Genomic DNA, 21,693 nt, shown 5'->3' with positions numbered 1-21,693 from the left:
GATCACTCTGTGCCTGGGTACTGTGCTTGTGAAATAGGGTGTGATGCATTACCTCATCCCCTGTGATGTGATGGAGAACTAATTTATGGAGGTGAAGTGTTTTGATACAATGTGTCTCTGAAAAGTCTGTATTTCTCTTTCTTTCATTCTTAGTACTTGATTCTGCAAGGTAATGAAAACCTAGTGCCTACTTAAGTGCTTTTCTGGTTTGGGAACAAAGGGCTCTTCATCTTGCAGGGCTTAGCTTTTAATGTAAATCTTTTGTACTCTAATACTTTTCCTTTTTTAATGTCTTTCATCAGATTTTCATGGATCTCAATAGTGCCAGCACTATTGTTCTGCAAGTCTTGACCCAAGCTACCAGTCAAGATACTGCTGTACTGAAACCAGCTGAGGAACAATTGAAGCAGTGGGAGACACAGCCAGGCTTCTATTCAGTTTTGTTGGTAAGTGGAAATAGAAAATGTTTTAATTGCCACATTTTGTATAATGTATATTTTCAGTTTCTATGGTTCACTTTTTCCTTTTGTCACCTAGCTTATTTTTGAATAGGAGGCTGGATATTTGCTTACTTGCACTTATTTCTACTTGGAGGAAATCTTAGTCATGCTTTTGTAATGAGGCTGAGGATGGTTCTTCTCTCTACATAGTAGCAAATAAGCCATTTTAAATAATGGTTCAAGAGTTCTGATGGCCGATACTCTGTTTTCAGTGACAGCAGTTTTATTTATTTGTGCCTTTAGTGAGTGGGCAGTAGTCTCTAATATGTTGTACCCTCAATACAGAGGTAGGGTAATACTAGTATGTACTCTGCTTCTTTCTATTCTATTATTTTTTTTCAGAAGAGTTTATTTTGATAGAGAGTGGCTTAGGTAAGTGTCTGAATTAAAGAAAAAAGTTGTTGCCATATGTCAAGTTGTAGTAAAATATGCCTGTGGGCTAAATCATGTTATCTGCAAAGAAAAAAAAAAAAGGATTGCTAAAATAAATTTTGACTTGCTATTCTTTTGGAGCCACCTTAAGGTGGTGAGTGGCTTGGCTCTTGTTGGATGCTGAGAGAATATGACCTTTTAAGCTTGTAAAGACACAGGTCTGAATAAGTTTCACTATCTGAGTAGCTGGCAAAATATATAAGCTCATTAAAAACAGCTACTGTACCAGACCAAATGTACTTCCATTTGAAAAAGACACTAGGGTTGATCTGGTGATTTTAGTTAGTAAGCTATGTATTTATACCAGGCAAATTAACTGGAATGAGAAGTTAAAATAATAGAACCTCTGAGACATTATAATATTATAGTGTAACGAACATGATTTCTGCAAAGAGAAAAGCATTTTTCTAAGGTATTAGAATAGATTGAATGTATCAACAAAGCACTGAATAAATTAGTGGTTGGCATGGCTTATCTAGACTTTCTACATGCCTTTTGAAACAATCCCTCACAAAGGGCTACTAAAACAAAAAAAGCTAAAGCTTGGTCTGCAGTAAATACTTAACTCGGATAAGTATATTGGTCAGTAACGTGTGTGTGGGGGTGGGAGGTGGCAAGCAAACACACATCCATAATCAATGCATTTATGCCAGCAAAAATGCTAATATTTGTGTCTGCATCTGGGAGAAAATCCTTTTTCCTGATATAGTTGATTCTGTTACAGGTTGGTTTAAGCTATACTGAAGGCAGGATAGATTTGCATCTTATAGATGGAGGTCTACCTAACTCTAGGAGGTGGCCAGCTGATTTTGCAGGGAGATCACATGGCCAGTCACCATATTCATGGGCTGATTGCAGTGTCCTCTCCCTTCCTCCCTCCCTCCCCACAACTCTGATTGGCTTAAGAGGCATCAGTGGTCTTGCCCCTCATTGCTGATTGGTTGTGAGGGCTGTCCATCACATGGTTTCTTCCCTCACTGCTGATTGGTTGAGGGCTGTCCATCATGCAGCCCCACCCCTTGCTACCAATTGGTGGGAAGGAGCATGGCCACATGACAGGCAGCCCTCTTAGCCAATCAGTGTACAGGGTGGGGGGTGACAACCATCTTGTGGTGCCCTTCATGCAGGCAGTCCCCACTAGAGGTGCGCCAATACATTGGTCTGATACTGGATCGGCACTGATGAAAAGAAAATTGGCTATATCTGAAATTGGCCTTTTGAGGCTGATAATATGGCCAATAAATGCCCGTGCATGCATACAGCCACAGTCCAGCACGCAGGCAGCAAGGAGCAGAGCCCGGCAACGTGCAGTTGGTAAATCTGTTGTGAAAGGGGAGAAGAAAGGAAGGGGCGTGAGGGGGACAGATCTACGCCCCCTCATGGTGAGGGAGGGAGTAGGGCTGGGGCTTGGGTAGGTGCTACCCAGCTGGGGTGGGGCAGGGCGAGTGCGGGATGGAGCCTTGGCTTCTCGGGGGGAGGTGTGTGGGGGGGGGGGCGACTTCCATTTTTGTGCACTGCTCATCTGGTGGCTTGTTCGGCGGCTTCTGTTGCTGCTCCTTCTGCTTGTCTGGGAGAGCACTGGGCGGGGGGGCATGTGCCCCCGAATCTGCATGAAACAGGCTGCAGCTGTGGGCTGGGGCCAGGGGCTGCATTACACTGCGCTTGGGGCAGGCAATGGTGGCGCTGGGAGGGGACTATGGTGGGGGCTACAGTGTATTTGGGGTGGCTGCAGCCCCCCCCCATAGTCCCCCTTCCAGCACCACTGCTGCCCACCCAGAGTACAGTGCTGCAGACTGCCTGGCCCTCCCAGTGCAGATTGGGGGGCATGGTGCCGCCCCCCCCCCCCGGTGCTCTCCTGGACGAGCAGTGAGAGTAATGGTGGGAGCCGTCCCCTGGCTTAGCCACAGCTCTGTCCCGCACCCATCCCAGCTGCACAGCACCTACCCCAGCCCCATTCCCTCTCTTACCGCAGGTCTGCCCCCCCATGCCCCTTCTCTCCCCACTCTGTTTTCACCACAAGAGACTTACCAGCTACACACAGCTGTATCAGAAATTGGATCAGTATCGGCTGATATGCCTCCTTAAAAATCGGCTATTAGTTTTGGCCCCAATATCGGTGCATCCTTAGTCCCCACTCCCCCGCCCCAGTGGCCTGCACAGCCAGGCCACAGCACTGTGAGGACTGCTGGCTGCCTCTGGGAAGCCCGTATTGTTTTCATTTTTTTTTTTCTTTTTCTATTTTTTCCACGGATTTCACGGGCATCACAATGCTGGATTTCACATTTTCTGTGAAATTGTGATTTCAGATTTATACCTCAATACTATTTCTCAGCTTTACCTGAAGTCCTATTCTAGATTTTGAAGCAGGTTAAAATTTTAACTTATTTATGAAGTTATAAGCAGCGCCACTGCAATAATCCCGAAACCTTGTTGATTTGGAAGTGTGGTTCTGTTTTGAGTTGATTCTTCCAGGAAAATTTCCTAGTGCTTTATAAAGTCAGTATTTATTTAAAAACGATAGTGAAATGGATATATCTTAAATCATGAGGCTGATGGGTTTTGCGTAACCATCTTGGTGTGTGTGGATGACTGATCCCAGCTTCTGTGGCAATTGAAACAAACTGTACCCACACTTACTCTCAGTATAATTCTTCTGGTATGTCTTTGAGCTCTGGGCGCTTCTGCCAAGTAAAAGATCAGTGCATGTGCTTCTCAGAGATAGTACATCCACTTACCTTTTTACTGACTGCCGAATTACAGCACCTTGTTTCCCAGCTGTTTCTTATTCCCTCCACATCCAATAAAAAGCCTGTTTGTTCTTTAGCTAAAATTAACACTTCCTTGTCAGTTTAAATTGGTGCTACTTGACCCAGGCACTCCCTGCGTACAGGGGTTTGACTAGATAGGCTGCATCCCTGTACCTGCAGATACTGGCTGTTTGATCCGCAGTCAGTTTGTCTTGTGCAAGGCATAGGCTGCTTTTATCTATTCCAGGCTTCTGAAGTTTGAAAGTTCCTGCTTGAAAGTGTTCTTGAGGACCAGGGCTACTGAGTCTTAGTAGATTGGTTTATGTATTTTTGGTATGGTCCATTTGAGTGACATGCAGTTATCTGCTGCTTACAATTGCTGTTTGGGCATCTTTTGATTAGTAATGTAGTAAATCTATTTTGATTATATACGTATTCTTAAAAATATTAATAATGGAACCTCCTACACTGTGCACACCAACAGACACTGTGTTTCTTGTCCCACTTGTTTCATTGCTTAAAAAAAAAAAAAAAAGGGTGTGATGCACATGAATTCCTCCATTTTCATTTTGAATCAAACCAGAAAAAGCTAGTTTATCTAACTCTTATGTTGTTATCTTCACTTGGGTAGCATGAGTGTTGGATGGTTATAGTAAGTTTATCTGGAAAGGTTGCTATATTTTCAGAGGGTATAATATTATATTGTCACTTTGGTGTAATTTTCAGGCTTGAATAGCTAGTTCTAACCTTTTTTTTTTTTTTTTTCCTAAGAGGAAAATAAATCGAGTTAAATTTAATATACTGTATTGGGAGCTCTTCTGGACAATCGTAAAAACATATAGTTTCCCTTTCCTATACATGTATGTTAAAGACTGGTATTTCTGTGCAACGTTCTCTTCTCTCTTTATATGTATTACATACTATTTGTCAAGATGACTACAGTTTAGTTATACTGTATTTATTTATGTTCAGCATTTTGAATTGCCTTGTTTATTCTGAGGAAAATTTTAAAACAGAATTCAATGCCACATAACCAAGAAATTGAATAGCAACTAATTGTTGCGTATTTTAACTTACAAACATTAAGTTCCATTATTTAAATTTTGGTCTGGTCCATAGATTTCTCAAACCTAGGACACTCTATTAGGGAGTGGTGCATTCTTTCTGTGCACTTTTAATTTAGCTGCTCCTTTCCACTCCAAATGTGTGATGAGATCTGAAGTGCTACTGCCCTCAGCTGGTGTCTAGGATAACGTGAAATTTAACTATGTATAATATTGCATACTATTCTAACATTTTTAAAATGTACAAAAATAGTTGATTGCCATATGGTCAGAATCCAGTTGGATCAGTGAGGATGTAACATTACTGTCTGGGGCATTGACTGGCTAATGGTAACTAATAGAATCTTGACATTTTAGACCAGGAAAAAATAAGGTACCTTTCTGGATGGACAAAACACTGCAGCTTTTCTCACCCTGTGTGTTTATTTCTTTACATGTTTGTGAGATCCCTGAAATCTACTTGAGAATAGGTAGTGGTAGGTAAAAATCTCTCTAGCATATTTATGCGGCAAATACATTATATATTATGTTATTTTATGGCTTGTTCGTTGTATAGAACAGTTTTTAATTGCTTATTTTCTTTTCAGAATATCTTCACAAATCATTCACTTGATGTAAATGTCAGATGGTTAGCTGTGCTGTACTTCAAAAATGGAATTGATCGCTATTGGAGACGTGTAGCGCCACAGTAAGTTTTGATGTTTTCTCTATTTATGTTTGTTGTATAGTAGATTTTGTTGTAGTTACACAAACACAATTAAAAAAATACATGACATATAGGTAGGGACTTACCTAAATCACAGTTTTTTTGGATTTTGCAGAAACCATAAGAAACAGCATTGTCTGTGATTGCTGGGAAGTCCAGCATTGGCTATGATTTTCCGCAAAATCAACCCCACCAAAGAAAGTGGTAGTGATATAGATTGAGTGAAGGTGCCCTCCACCAGTTGGTGGTGAGGGGTGGGGCCTCTGGGGCCTCTCCACAAATCATCTGCAAAGGGAGGAGTTGCCATGACATGCTTGTTAACTTAGCTCTGTGCACTGTAAGCGGCCCACAATAAATCTTTTGTCTCACTGTTACTTAGGTAGGTCCTCACTTACAGGAGAGAAGTGGAATATAAAGTTGTAGTGTAGATCAGTGTTGATTTTTAGCACTAATAGAGGAAATGAAAAAGGAAATTAGCTCTAATCAACCATTTTATTCCTGCTGGCACTTTCAAATAACACGCTATGGATTGAATTGTAAGGACTGCAGTACACAGTCTAAATAAACTTAGCAGGTTTTGAGGCAGTTTCATGGGCATGGAAGAATTTGATATGTAAAAGTCTTAGCAACAGAAGATTTTTGAAAACTGTAAGTCTTTTTTTGGATATTTTCATAGACATTAGGGCTGGAAGGGACCTTGTGAGATCATCGGGTCCAGCCCCCTGCCCCAGGGGCAGGAAGTCAGCTGGGGTTAGATCACCCCAGCAAGATAAGTATCCAAGCGTTTCTTTAAGGTATCCAGAGTAGGTACTTGCACCACTTCTGAGGGGAGTCTATTCCAGACTCTGGAGACTCAGACGGTAAAGAAGTTTTTCCTTATGTCCAGTTTAAAATGGTCTTCCAGGAGTTTGTGACTGTTAGGCCTTGTCTTCCCTTGGGGTGCCCTGTTGAACAGACATTCTCCCAGTTCCTGATGCACACCCATTATATACTTATAGGTTGCTACCCAGTCACCCCTGAGCCTTCTCTTCTCCAAGCTGAAGAGTCCTAGGCTGAAGAGTCAGCCTCCTCTCATAAGGCCTGTTCACTTGACCTCTAATCACATGCATGGCTCTATGGACTCTTTCAAGCTTCTCCACATCCTTTCTAAAGTGTAGAGCTCAGAATTGGATGCAGTACTCCAGCTATGGCCTCACCAAGGCAGAGTAAAGTGGGAGGATGACTTCTTGGGTCTTGCTTGAGATGCATGGGTAGATGCAAGCCAGGGTTTTATTTACTTTGCTGGCTGTGGCATCGCATTGGTGGCTTATATTCATTTTGTGGTCAGTCATGACCTCCAAGTCTCTTTTGGTCGTAGTGCTAGTGAGTGTAGCACTACCAAACCTATAGGTATGATGTGGGTTCTTTCTCCGGAGGTGGAGCACCTTGCATTTCTCTGTGTTGAAAGTCATCAGGTTTTGATCCACCCACCTTTTAAGCCTGTCCAGGTCTGCCTGAATTGCCAGCCTATCCTCTAGTGTGGCCGAATTTCTGCATAGTTTGGTGTCGTCTGCGAACTTAGCCAATCTGTTTCTGACAGCCAGTGTGCTTTTGCAGATATGTAGTCCTCTAAACCAAGTGAAATTTAGAGTTCATACTGAATGTATGTGCAAGAGACTTAGAAGTAAATGTAGAACAGAAAAGTACTTGGGAAAATTCTGAACTGTACCATTCCTTTTTATCCTGATAATGGGGAGAGTACCATATTTACTTGAACAGAAGACGACCCTGAATATATGACCCCCAATAATTTTATATATGGAAAATTTATAGATTTGTCATAATTTTCCAGGTATAGAATTTAATTGTTGGAGGTTTGCCTTGAATTTGTCCTCCTCCCAGTGCTACAGCAGGGAAAATAAATCTGGGGGATCAGGAAGCCCCTTTGCTCTCTGCTTCCCCCTAACTTTTTCCACTGACAGCCCCTTCCCCTCTCCTTACTCTTAGACCCTGCTTTCCTAGAGCATGTGGAAGTGAGGAGCAAATTTGAAAACAACGACCTTGAAATTAGATATGGCTGTAGCAATTTATGTATAGTACCCATGCACTTAGCTCATCTAGAATCAATGCATATTATCTGTTTTTGAACTTGCAGCAAGTTTTAGCATAGTTCTCCATAAACACATTTTTAGCAGCAGTTTGGCACTTATTTATATGTGTAAAATTTTACTTCCCCTTCATTTCCACAGCAGAGCTGAGTCTTTCTTTCCCACTTCCAATGATTCCTTTTTCTTCACCAGCCTTAAATGCCTGGCAAACATCACAAAACAAGGCCCCGGACAGTTACCCAAAATCCTTCTGTCGCCCCTTCTCTCTATACCTGGAACATACGATTAGTGTGTCCTCACCCTCCATGAGGTGAAGCCAGACCAGGTTGTCCTGCACCTCATCTGTATATAGATTTTTGGAGTATCCCACGAGTTATGGTAAGAACACCCAGTTCCAGTCATAACTCCTGGGATACTCCAAAAATCTATATACAGATGAGGTGCAGGACAACCTGGTCTGGCTTCACCTCATGGAGGGTGAGGACACACTAATCGTATGTTCCAGGTATAGAGAGAAGGGGCGACAGAAGGATTTTGGGTAACTGTCCGGGGCCTTGTTTTGTGATGTTTGCCAGGCATTTAAGGCTGGTGAAGAAAAAGGAATAATTGGAAATGGGAAAGAAAGACTCAGCTCTGCTGTGGGAATGAAGGGGAAGTAAAATTTTATTCAGTGTCATGGCTCACCATGACTTGGAAAAGAGTCAGTGGTGAGGGGGACTGCTTAATGGTTATTCCTGTATGACTTATTCAAATGGCCTGTACTAATGTATACTTGTAGTAGATTCCCATCAATATGTTTACCCAGTGTAAGCCATGTGTTTTATAGTCACACTCAGTGTTGGCTGTATTTAATCAACTTCATAGTTGGTTTCTATTGTTGAGCACATGCTGCTTTTGGCAGCAGTTTATTGATAGTGTATTTAGTGAGATTTTCTTGTATGTGATTATAAGAGGAGGGGCTTTATTCCCTATGCCAACTTGGGGGGGAAAACCTCATCTTGTATTTGAGTAACTATGGTAAGTGTAGCTGGAAATCTATAGGAAATTTAATGAAGGGTCCCCAAAGAATCTTAACTGTTAACCATTATTCTTGCCATATACCTAAACTTTTTTCCCAGAAGAGCTATTACAATGTATGAAAGGTCTCTAGCTGTGCAGCATGCTTGCTTTCTTTTAGAACTATTCACTTTTAGAACTATTCACACAAATGCAGAAGTTCTTTTACTTCATACTTCAGTATATCAAGAAGTAAGTGAGGGAGGCACAAAATGGTATAGGTCAAGATGAAGCTTGGGTGCTTTATAAGTCTCAGATATATTTATAGTACAGTATAGTTTGGAGGGGATGGTGGAGGCTACTAAAATCTGTAGGCTAATATCAGGACTGGGTTATTTTGAACTAATTGTTGAAAAGTGTAACATTTTCATGTTGCTCTGTTTTTGCTTTTTTAATCTAATATGTCTAGCAGAAAATACTTTTTGGAGGGGAAAAGATAGGTTATTCTTCGTGTCTAGGATCTGTGATGGAGACCCATGACCACTTTCTAGATGATTTTATATTTTCATGGTGTTATTATTTGCATGGAGAACTTGTATCTCCTGGCGGACTTCAGTGCCAGAGTTGGTGTAGACAGTGAATCCTGGCCAGTTTGCCTGAGCTCACATACTACCGGAAGTATGAATGAAAATGGACACAGGCTGTTGGAGTTTTGCTCCTTTCATAAGTGTTCCTCACCAACTTGTTTTTTTTCAAATGAAACTGTGCCATAAGGTATCACAAAGGCACCAAAGATCTGGCCACTGGCACCAGTTGGACCTTATTATCACTAGGCAGTCCAAGCTCAGTAATACCTGCCTTACTTGTAGGTATTGTAGTGCTGATTGTGATACTGATCACTTGCTTCTGGTCACTAAGTTCAAACTGAAACCCAAGAAGATCTGCTCTAAGTATCAGTGTTTGCCACTCATTAACATCACCAATACATCTGATTATCAGAAAACCTTGCAGTTTATGGAGGCTCTTGAGGAGACTGCTTCCAAGCTGTCTTTGTGCAAGACTGCAGAAGAGAGGTAGGGAAGCCTCAAAAAATTATCTGTGTCACTGCTGACTCTTTATGCAGCGAGCAAGTTGGAAGAAACCCGCTTAGGTTTTGAGGCGCATTCATAGGAATTGATTGTATTCATCAGGGTCAAACAAACTGCTGTGTTAAATCACAAGAAGAGTGGCTCAGATCAAACTTTGAAGGAACTGAAGAAAGCAGGGAGTGCTGTCCAGCAAATCTCAAGATGTTCCACCAATGATTATTGGGGGCGAATGTGCAAGAAAATTCAATGCTCACTTGCCACTGGGATCATTAGAGGCTCGTATATGGTGGAATCAAGAAGGCAGTTGGTTCAGCTGCAAAGAAGTCAGTTCCATTTAGGACAGCATGAGGAGAAATCATAACAGATTAAAAGCAACAGATGGAAAGATGGGATGAACATTATCTTGAACTCTGTTCAAGGGAAAGTGATGTGCTGACACAGACCTTCATTTCACACGAATGCCATCTTGTCGAGGGGTCCTGCCAAGGGCCAGATTATCTATGACCTTACTTAGGTCCTCAACTGTGGAAGTGATCGAGTGCGGGAAACCTGTGCTTCTTCCCCACCTATATGAGCTTCTTACTTATTGGTGGACAGTAGGGACAGTGCCACAAGATATGCGTGATGCCAAAACAGTCATTCTGTCCAAGAATAAAGAATTTTTTACCAGATGTAATGTTTTACAGCTACTCATATCTTTAGGTATGTCACTGTTTGCATAAAACTTCAACAATTCATTTTTCTGCTGCTTCAAGTCATAGACAGTGGAACTACCCATGTCATATTCTTTGTATAGCCTCTTCACAGAAGTGCCTTTTTAAAGCTTTTTTAGTAAGTTGACTTTTTTTACAATCATGAGAATTTTATGTTTATGTTTCATAGCACTACACAAGGTGGTGTTCTCTTTGAAGCTATTTCACGGTAAAATTTAACAGAAGTACCTACAGTGCTGTATTACAGTACTGAAAAGCGTACCAGGCGGGGATGGATCACTGCCACCCCACACCACTGCCTCCCAGGAGAGGGGTGGGGCAAGGGCAGCAGAGGAATACTTGCAGCTTCCAACACAGCCTGATTCCTAGCAGAGTACATTTGTAGCTTGATAGGAAGTGTAAGGCTTGTACTTCCCTCCCACTCTAACACCTAGCTTCATAGTGCCTGGTAGATCTGAAAACTAAAAATATACCTTAGAGAGTATTTACTAGTAACCATGTACAAACTGGGAAGAACACATCTGGCTTTTAGATTTCAGGCATAGTTTTCTACTCCAGACTAGGAGTTAAGACAGTCATCTTTCATATACAAAATAAGGAAAAAAATAACTCTAATATGAAGTCCAGGAATGCTAACACACACCTCTGGGCTGCTCAGGTACTGCCTGGCCGGCCGGCTGCAAAGGAAAAAGCTTTCATGTGGTGGCTGCTGCCATCATCTACCACCCCTCATTGCTGCTCCACGTGTGGGCGCTGCTCCAGGACCAGCTGCCGCTACTCCTCCCCCCAGCCCCCTCCAGTCCTCCCTCTGCTCTGCAACTGCCTGCCGCTTCCCCCTGAAGCCCCCACAGACGTGGAGGGGGAAGCTTGCATGCGGCGGCTGCCACCGCCATCCACCACCTGATGCCGCCACTCTGTATACAGCTACTGCTCCGGGATCAGCCACCACTACTCCCCGATGTAGTGTATTTTTATAAAGAGCCTTATTTCTGAGAATTCCGGAATTTTGAAAACTGCATTTACAAGGTTACACCTTGTAATTGTTTGAGAGCATCTATTGTAGAATGTCATCCATCAGAAATGGTTTGGTGTTCATCATGTCTTTTGAGAACTAGTCCTTTTGAATTCTTCTGGAACGTTATATTATTAATAGTACATTGTTCATTACAGACTTATCTACAGGCTGTGAATGAAGTGCATAATGCTTGCCGTGAGGAACTTTAAGAGGTCTTCAAGAGCAGTTTTAAAACCTTTTTTGTATGAGCAGAGAAGACTATGATACATTAGTTACTATATCTGTCATTTGGATGTAATCTAATTTACATACTTGTGGAAACCTGCAGTAACTACCAATTATTACTCCCCCAAAATAATTCTGATGAATTAACTCTTGGGTCTATGTACAGGCCTCTACAGAGCTCTTGAGTTTTGGAAGTCCCTGTTCCATCGATTCCAGCAGGAATACTTTATTTTGGTTTAATCAGGAGTGCTCATGGTAACCTGAGTTCATTTCTCATCTACAACTGCTGAAACAGGAAAAAAATTACAAAATTACATAATCATCAATGTCCTGAAGAGGCCAGCAGCTGAATAGTATTTCACAAAAATACGTATTGTCACAGAACAACCGGTACAGATACAGTTAGCAGTTTCTTAAGGATTGTCTGGGAACCTTTTGAGAAGATTAGTAGCAGACATCACTGGAGCTTTTTATCTTAAACAAATGTTAGAGACCTTAAGGAGTAGCTTTTTTCTACCATCTTAAGGTATCCATCAGCCATCAGATGAAGTTAGATTTGCAGAGAATGAGAGATCTTCCATAAGGAAGACCAGAATCCTTTATGTATAGCTGCAGGGTTTTCTGGGAACTAAGGGAAGTGGCTCAAGCCACTCTATTAGCTACTGTCTAGTGAAAAGTATAGTTGGGATTTATTCTCCTTTCACCTACTTCCATCGCAGATGTGAGAGGTCTGGAACACAGCAGGGTGTAATGTATATTTACACCAGGTCTAACTAATACATCTTCGCTTCTAGTTGCTGATATGAGCAGTACTAGTTTACCCACTAGACCAGGTAAATTACTTTATCTAAATCATATTGCAATGTTTGTCTATATCTGAACTAAATTGCAATGATTGGGAGTAGGTAAAAGGATGCTTGAATTACACTGAAAGTATAGTAATCCAGCCACTTAATAAATATACAGTTACATGTTTAATTGGTAGGATATTCTTTGTTTTGTTCCACAAGAGACAGTAGTTTCCTCTTTACCTTTTATTTGCTCATATCGATAGTATTTAGTACTGTTCTCACTTCTCTTCCTGAGAGAAAACATAGGCTCTTCAGGAGCATAGTTTTGGGGTGGTGTGGGTGGAGACATGGTGATAAAAGTCACTTTCGGTCATCTTCTGGTGTTCTACTTGTTTCAGAGGCTCAGAACTAAATACTATGGACTTTTCTCCCCTGATCCCCACTATGTCCCCATTGAAGAACCTGCAAAAGGACAGGAATTCTTGTCCAGACTGTTATGGAAAGACTGCAAGTCACTGAAGTGGGACAGGCCTTGGAATCTGACCCTTATCTCTAGGATATTTTTTATTACTTATTTGCCACTGTGGCGGCGAAGTGCCCCCACAGGCGAGCGAGGGGGAGCAAAGGGGACCCACAGACCCCAGACCCCGAGAGCAAGACCCCAGAAGGGCATACGCACCGTCAGAGGGGCAGCGGGAGGAAGAGCCGCATCTGCGGCTGCAGCTGCGCGAGCCGCCATTACGCCGGCTCTGGCAACAGCTGTTCCCTGCGCGGCGAACAGCTGAACCAATCCCAGCGGCCGGATTTAAGAACGCCGGCAGAACAGGGAAGGCGTGGGAGCCAGGGAGAGAGAGTACGGGTGTGCTGCCCGTGCCGCAGGCTCTTGCACGGGGCAGCGAGGACCCCGCCTGCGGGTCTCAAACAGGCAGTGTAGGCAGGAGCGGGAAGCCTGCCGCCGGCAGCCAAGCGAGAGGCAGCCAGAGAGTGCACGCAGAGGCACTCTCTCGGCGTCCTGAAGCAGCAAACGCACAGGAGGCAGGGGAGCGCCCTGCGGACGGGAGGAGAGGGGAGACAGCGGAGGCCCCGGGAGGGGGCTGGCACCAGGGGAAGCACCCACCAGCTCCCCCTGGTTCGGAGGAGTACTACCTTTAAGGAAGGAGAAACCCCTCTCAGCAGGAGGGAGGACGACCAGAACCGGTCAGGGGCTATCATACTGGGCCTGGCAACATCTGGACAACATCGCCCAGCGGTTGGCGTGTGGACGGGGTGTAGGGGAGGCGGAGCCCCGTAGATCACCGCGTCCGGTAACCGTGAGTAACACCGTCTATCGGGAGGTCCCACCCAGGATAAAGATCTCCACTGGAGACCCCTTTGAACGTAATCGAGTACATCCAAGTCGTGGCAGGCGAGTTGAGGGGAGGGGCCACACCCCGATAGGCCAGGCGGAGCGAGGCGCAGGCTCCACAGCCACTCTATCAGTAATATTTAGTGGTGATATATTTTGGTGATTTTGCAGGTCCATTTTGTTTTTTCTCTGTCCAGTTGTTTCAGATTCAAGTTCTTTTGAAAAATCTTTTTAGAGCCATTTTAGAGCCTGTATTCCTTGAACTGTGTTTTTCCTTGCCATTTGGGGTTTTGTTGACCGTTGGTTCTTATGGATTTGGTGCACCTTAATTAGGTTATTGTGGCAATAACTTAGTCTCTTAAACTTGTGTTTGAACTTGAGAGTTCAGTACAAGAGGTGTTTTAGATCCTCATTTCTGGTTTATGATCTTGTGGTGGTTTATTAAAGAAAAGTCTGCAATGATAGCTGAAAACAGAAAATGGCATTTCAGTAGGTGATTACTGTTGTATCCCTACTTCTCATCTATAGAAAGAAGGTTACCTCAAAACTGTCCAGCTTTTAAGGATTCTAGTTCCTTTATCTGCCTCTCTGTCTACTAGCTGAAGCAGTTTAATAGTATAACTGGCTCTAATTTTTTTAGGTCATGAAATGTAGCACTAAAATAAAGTTAATTGCATTTAGCAAACCATACAGGAATCAAGTTCTTTATTACTTTCTGCTCCATTAATGCAATTAAATTATGAACAAAATGTATTTATGTTGTAGTATATTAGGGGTTAATGAAAAACAAGTGCACTCCCTGTCTTCCCCCTCCCCCCCCCTTTAACTACAGTTATTTTGTATTTTGCTGTAGGAGTGGATGGGCTTTTAACATCCAGTAGATGTCACTGTTGCATTGTGTGAGGTACTTATTAGTTCCAGAAAAAATGTCTCGGCACATAATTATTAACAAACGTTTTTTGGTTTTATTGTCCTTCCTGTGTTGTGAACCTGACAGCTGATGAGACCACCTTAGATTAAACATTTTGCATACCCCTCAAATATATTTCATGTGCCCCAAACTATTTTATATATTTTTAACTAGTTTGTTACATCTTCTTATGTTTGGATAGTCTTGAATAATCTGTCTTCTCCTACTTGATCCACTGGTAAAAGCATAAGACTGCTTATTTTCACAGTGAATATATTTAAATAATGGGTGATTTCGGTACCTGTCACTAAAAGATATTACTACAGTGTGATTGAGTGGAAAGGGAATCGGGTTTGAAGAGAGCTTTAGTTAAGTTAAAAAACAATATAAATGAAAGGGTATGCACAAAGTTTTCACTGCACTGATTTGTGTGTGCTTTCTGTTTTCCTGGAAGCTATCCTGATTTTTAAAGGTTACTTTAAAATCGGGGTTGGATTTCTTAATGGTAAAATAGTAGCTTATAAACTTCTGAGCAACACTTTCTAAGATCTGTGAAATTGTTCATATTTTAAGCCATACTAGTTGCATATATTCCTAACCAAATTAAATTACTGTGTTGTATAACTTTTTTCTTTTAATGACATCTAGTTACTTCAGATCAATGACTGGAGCTTCATTTATTTAACTGTATTTGAAAATTTACTTATTTATTGTAATTTAATGTGTTAGGAGTGGGTGGGAGGGAGGGAGTATATATAGTATAGATCGGTGATTCTCAACCAGTGTGCCATAGCTGTGGACTGTTAAATCATGAAATGGGATTCAGGACTAGTGTATAAAAGATTAACATGACAGCTTATATGATAAATGACAGAAAGGCTTTATGTACTACAACTATTCACTATTAAATGAACCTAAAGCAAAACAAAGTCCAGTATATTTAGCTATAAAAAGGATAGTATCTCAACAATACAGGCAAATAGGCAGTCTCAGTCTTGTCAGCTTGTCACGGTGTAGATTTATTCACCAGAAGATCAAATGGGCACGGTAGCAGTTCTTGTAAGAATGATTTCTCGTTCTTGAAGTGTCCCATTAGCTACTTCAGTCCTCTTCTGTAGCCTTTAGCTCAGCATCTTCAAAGCATTGTAAATCAAGAGAGTAACCCAAACAATAATTAACAGGAAAATCCTGTTAAACAAACTGTTCATTATTGGTTATCAGAAAGTCCCAATTTTGGCTGAATTACCTTCCTCCATTACAGGAGGTTATCAGTTTCTACTAAGTTGGACCTAGAAGTGCACCAACACATTGGATCGGCACTGATATAAAGAAAATTTACTATATCAGAAATCAGCCATATCAGGCCGATAATTTGGCTGATAAATGGCCCTTACATGCACTCAGCCGCAGCACGGCACAGTATAGATAGCGATGAGTATAGCTCATCTTGGAGAGCTGCCTCCAGCTGGTGAAACTGGTGTGGTGGGAGGGGAGGGGGTAGGGAAGGAGCTGGGGGGGCAGATCAAGGTCCCCACGGTGAGGGGGGTATGGGACTAGGATTGGGGCAGAGGGAGGTGCTGCTCAGTTGGGACGCAGAGGGTGCAGCATGGAGCTGTGGCTTGTCTGGGGGGCATGGGGGGTGGGCAGCAACTTCTGCTGCTGTGCACTGCTCAGCTGGGAGCCGCTGGTCTGGTGGTTTGTCTGGCACATACTTGCTCATTCAGTGGTTCCCGCCAGTTGTCTGGGAGGGTAGGGGGGGCATGTGCCCGCTGGATCAGCGTGGGGTGCCGGGGCTACGCCAAGCTCTTCCTGGCAGGGCAGGGCTGCAGCCACAAATTTGCCATAGCCCCTTTCTAGCACAGTCCCACCCTGCCAGGAAGAGTTTAGCACAGCCCTGGCCCCAGACTGCCCTGTGCAGAACCCGGGGCACCCCCTGCCCTCCTGGACAAGCTGGTGAGCGCTAGACGAGGTGCCAAACCAGCGGCTCCTGACCGAGCGACCAAAGCTGCCCCCACCAGCCCGCGCCATCTGGACGAGCCGCAGTTCCATGCTGTGCCTGCTCTGCCCTGGCTGGGCAGTGCTTGTCCCTGCCCCAGCCCCATGCCCCCCTCACTGCAGGGGGGCATTGATCTGCCCGCCCCTCCCCCCCCAGCTTTTGACCACACCAAACTTACCAGCTGGAGGCAGATTTCCACACTTCCAGGCTGGGTATTGAAAATTGGATCAGTATTGGCTGATATGCCTCCTTAAAAATTGGCTATTGGTATCTGCCGCAAAAATCTCTTATTGGTGCACCCCTAGTTGGAACATATCAAGAAACTGATTAACAACTAGGAAAAACGCAGTTTTTGAGGGAGTCTTCCTTGGAAGATCAAACGAGCCACTGAGGCAAAACAAAAGTAAATCAGGAGGAGACACCTATTAAAACCCATATGGAGAATTTCTCTTCCTGCACATAAACATGAGTTAATTGTGAAGAAATATTTACTATACTAATTAATCAAGGATAGATATTTCACACAGTTATATAACAGGCACATAGAAGCCTGCCTAAAGTCATCATAACCATAGTAAGCTGGAAGTGTGAGTCCTCATTATTTCTTTTTAGAAGGTTGAGCTGCAAACTTACATCCTCTTACACCATGCAGTTGTCATCAATATTTTTTTAACTTTTTTGAGTAGGCCCAGCTCAGCTTGATCTTCACAGTCATCTTCAGGACCTACTCAGATTGTGATTGCATGGATTTCAGAGAAATCACAAAATTGGGCGATGTCCACAAAATCCGTGGTGGTAGTGGGGGGGGGGAGGACTCTTTCCACCCCCCCCCTTCAACTCCCCCCCCAACTTACTAAAAATAAAATGCTGGCTTCCCAGTGGGAGCCAGCAGTCTTCCTGGCCATGCAGCCTGGCACGAAGGGGGCTACCATCACAAAGGCAAGCAGGTAAGATGGTTGCTGCCCCTGCCCTTTGTCACTGAGAAGGCTGCCTGATGTGTGGCCCTGCCTCCTCCACTAATCAGTGGTGAGGGATGGGGTTGCATGATAGACAGCCCTCAGCCAGTCAATGAAGAGGTTGTTTGATGGACAACCTTTTCCACCAGTTAGTGGCAGTGGGGGGACAGACACTGGGGTCCCTCAGCAAATCTGAGCCATGGGGGTCTGTGCTGTGATAAGCTCGGGAAAATGGCAGCCAGCCCCAAAATCTGTCTATGAAATTGGCTGGCTGCTTCCTTGAGTTGGGTAGACTCTTGGTCATGGCACACTAGGGTGTCTTAAGATGTTTTCAAGGGTGATGCCAGGTGCCAGACAGTATTAGAACTATTAGGTGTGCCAACCATATTCACAAGATTAAACCAAGAAATTTCAAATAGCAATCCATAGTGTTAAAAACATTCTGACCTGTTGTAGTCTTTCGGAGTTCTTTGCAGCAGAAGAATATCTCCATTACTTTTCTGTAGTCAGAAAATGAGTGGAAACTAAGAGCTGGCATTTTTCCAGGGATGCCTTGAGTCTAAAAAGATGTAAATGGAGAAGGAAGCTCTAGAAAAAGCTCTATAAATGTTTGATCTAAGAGCAGATACCACGCTTTCTTTTACTGAGATGTTCAGTGCTTGTCTAAATTAGGATAACAGACATCGTCTTAAGATATTTTAAGTGACATTTCAAATTCTGATATAGAAAGTGAAAGTTGTAGTATTAGCTGGTAGAAACTTGGAAGCTTTTCTGACTAGAGTCTGCTAGGTTTCTCTTTGCTGCTAGGGAAAGTTTCTGTAGCAGCTGAGTCTGCAGCTGTCAGCAAACTGGGGAGCATCAATATTACTTCATGTCTAAAAGGTCCTCTCAGCAACCATAAAGGCTAAAAATATTTTGTAGGTGAAGGCTTACATTATGCTGAAATGTATAGCTTAGGTCCTTTTACTTGCCAGACAGCTTTCTAACTGCCAATAGAAAATGCACAAATATATTTTTTCAGGTCCTGTATCATCTATAAATCCTGAGGAAATGCTAAAAATCTAACTTTGAATGTAATGTTTTCCACTGTCTAATAAAGTTTTATTTGAATATTTCAAAATAAGATATAGTGAAAGTCACATGTAGCAAAATGTCTAAATTGTATAGGAACCTGCGGGGTCTTCTCAAAAAAGAGCTTAAGTAAATTTAGGGTTAAAGAAAGACTTGCAACTGCATTTTACTGAGAATTGACCGTATAGCTTGGAATTTACCCTCCCATTTTTTTCTGATTTATTATTACTATCTACTCAAGAATTTTAAACAAATACACTCCTCCCCCCCCCCCCCCAATTTTAGCTATATTCCTTCCCTATCAGTAAACATTGGAAAAATGGTTACTACTATAGTCATAATAATCCTAAAGTAGTGATAACAGTTCCTGCCTCAAATAGCTTGTGAACTTAGCTCAACATGAGGGCCAACAGATACAGAGGAAATGAGAAAACAATGAGGTGATTTTGAAAGCATTGCTGCTATGATAAACAGTACTCATCGGTAGTCTAACCATCGTCAAGTTTTTGTAGGCATCAGGGTAAAGGAAAGTTTTAAGGAGAAACTGAAAAACAGCAATAGGAAAATGCCTCTGAAATTAGCAAAAATTGTTGCTTCATACTCAAGAAATTGTCCACGTGCACGTTCTGTCTTCTTGATCAGAGACTTTTCCCTAAACACAGTCTATAGACTGCTCTGGTCTCACCTTTGTTCATCCTTTACACTAAGGGATAAACACTGGTGTGTACTTCCTGCTCCTCAGTGCCTGTCAGCCAGTGGTCTAGAGTACAGCACTGTTGCAATTACTTGTGGCTTAGGCCTAATACATTCAAAAGGGCCATCCAAATCCTTTTCAACTTTTCCCCTGAAAATTCATAGTTTTATTCAGTTGCTTCAACCTAGTAAGAAAAGTGTTCATGTCTTCAGCCCACTGGCAGTGTCTTGGCAACTTTGCACCCTTCCCCGCTAATTCAAGTGAGGCCATGAAGTCTTTGTCCTTCTCGTCTCTGTCTTCCTCTTTTGGAGTCAGTCTTTCTTGAGGAGGTGGCAAGACTTGCCTCAAGCCTCCAAGCACTGGTAGCATCAAACAGCCAAACAAGATTACTTTTCCACATAGGAAAGATTCACATTCTGAGCTTGTTTGCCAGTGAATGGTATGTGGCTAGCTTGTAGGTTTAATGAGTAATGTAGTAATTTTGTAGTCAAGGGATTCAGTCACTGGTTGTAGACCAGGCATTGCTCTTAAAATTTGGGCTCTTTTGGCACTTTCTAGAATACTCTCGCTCTTTTATGACCTTCAGAGAACTAGATTTTTGCGGTTCAGTTTCATGGTCCCAGGGTTTAATCCCGACTTCTCAAACCCCACTGTTACTTAAAAGCATCTTTCCACAGAATCCCATCAGAAACATGGATCTTGTAACTTACAGTTTAGTTTCTCCTCTGGGTGTATACACGAGGCTTTGTATAGAGTTTGTAAATGCACCGTTATTTTTACACATGGGATCCTGCACAGCAGATTACAAATCATTGGAAAACAGCAAACTTCCTAAAATGTAGTGCCTCTTGATCTAGTTTACTTCTGTTTTCTTTTGTTTTTTGAAGGCAAAAGGTCCTTGTCTTGTTTTTAGGAAGATGAACAGACTCATGGTTTGTCTTTTCTGATCTCAGTTGATCCTGAAACTACAATATCTACTTGCAAACATTAGCCATCTAGAATTGCAGTGTGTGTTTTAAGTGACAAAACTGATTTTTTTGCCAGGAGGCATGGGGATGCTGGAAAGGCTACTAGGAATTGGCTTCCTCTTAGCTGCAGGCAGGAGGGGCAGAGTCTGCTGCTCAGCCAAAAGCTAGAAGCGTAATCTTGTAACAGCCACTGCAAAATTGTGACAGGATTATGCCTCTAGCTTTTAGCTATGTAGGAAAGGGAGGGCAAGTGATGCTGATGAGTAGATGCTGTTCCTGCTTCATGGAGCCAGAATTTAGCCATGACTGTAGAAAAATATTTTTTTTCTTCATTTTCCTTTCCCAAAGCAAGGTACATATCTTATTTGTGGGTATGTGATATGTAGAGAATGTGGTCTACTAGGCCCTCGTTTATTTAAAAAAAAAACTGTTAGCACAGTTGCTTTGCCTTCTATCCAATGTTTTCTTTCTTTCCTTGCAAAATCTTTTGGGCTAGGGACAGAAATTATACATAAACCAGTATAAGATATCAGAAACTGGTTCAGATCTGTAACACAAGAGAAGTTCAATGCACATAAACTGCTTTCAAAATGGCTGAAACTGGTTTAAGATAAACCTGGATGGATGTATTATCAGACTTAACTGCCTAAGGTTAAATCAGTTTATTGAACTTCTGTCCCAGATCCCCTTCAGATTGAGGTTAATTCACAGTCTCAGAGCATCCCAGGATGCTGTGCACCTCCCCTACAAACACCCCCTTGTAGGGTGGGTAGACTAGCTTTGGCCATAGCTGTCTGTTCCAGCGGAGCAAGGAGGCATTCTCTAGCACCCCCTGGCTTCTGGCCTGGGTCACTGCAGGTATGTGGCTGCATTTCTGGATTCAAAAGTTTGTCTGTTCACTTGCTTATTGGTTCAGTCTACACAGCTTGCACTAACCCGTGAAGACTGAATTGATTCAGCCTTGGGCTTTTTGACTGTCTGTACTTAGCCTTAATGCTTACTGTGTCACACCTGTGTCTGTGTTACGTTAGAAGGTAATTCTCAATGCTCCATTCTTTAGCTATCTTCAGATCTACCTATCCAAACTGATTTTCTTTGTGCCTTAGCTAGCCCATCTCAGTAACCACTCACTAATTCAGGAACGTCTCATTATGAGAAGAAAATTGCAATTCTGTGAAGGTGCTTAGAAAAGAAAGGGGCTTCCTGGGGAACTCAGTCGTTCAAGGGTCTGTGGAAGGAAGAAAGAGGAGAGGAAGAAGATGGATGAAGGATATAGAGGGACTGAATAGAATTGAGACAACAAAGGTCCAATAAAATCAATAGAGAACAGGTGGAGAGATCTGGTTTATTGTATGGCCTTGAATCAAGGACAGCTGGGTGATGATAACA

The 21,693-nt window shown here is 42.7% G+C and overlaps 1 protein-coding gene across 1 annotated transcript in view; it reads left to right on the top strand.

Annotated features, from left to right (window-relative positions):
* Positions 1-21,693, top strand: part of IPO11 (importin 11) — a 290,306-nt gene that overhangs the window by 24,447 nt on the left and 244,166 nt on the right. The window contains exons 3-4 of the mRNA XM_006263744.4: positions 303-446; positions 5,331-5,431. Coding sequence (XP_006263806.1) covers positions 309-446; positions 5,331-5,431 — 239 coding nt within the window. The 5' untranslated portion in view covers positions 303-308. The remainder of the gene's footprint in view (positions 1-302; positions 447-5,330; positions 5,432-21,693) is intronic.

This window comes from Alligator mississippiensis, chromosome 3 (assembly GCF_030867095.1).
Source record: "Alligator mississippiensis isolate rAllMis1 chromosome 3, rAllMis1, whole genome shotgun sequence".
Taxonomy (NCBI): domain Eukaryota; kingdom Metazoa; phylum Chordata; order Crocodylia; family Alligatoridae; genus Alligator; species Alligator mississippiensis.
The sequence above is the reverse complement of the archived record's forward strand: the minus strand, read 5'-3'. Positions and strand labels throughout refer to the sequence as shown.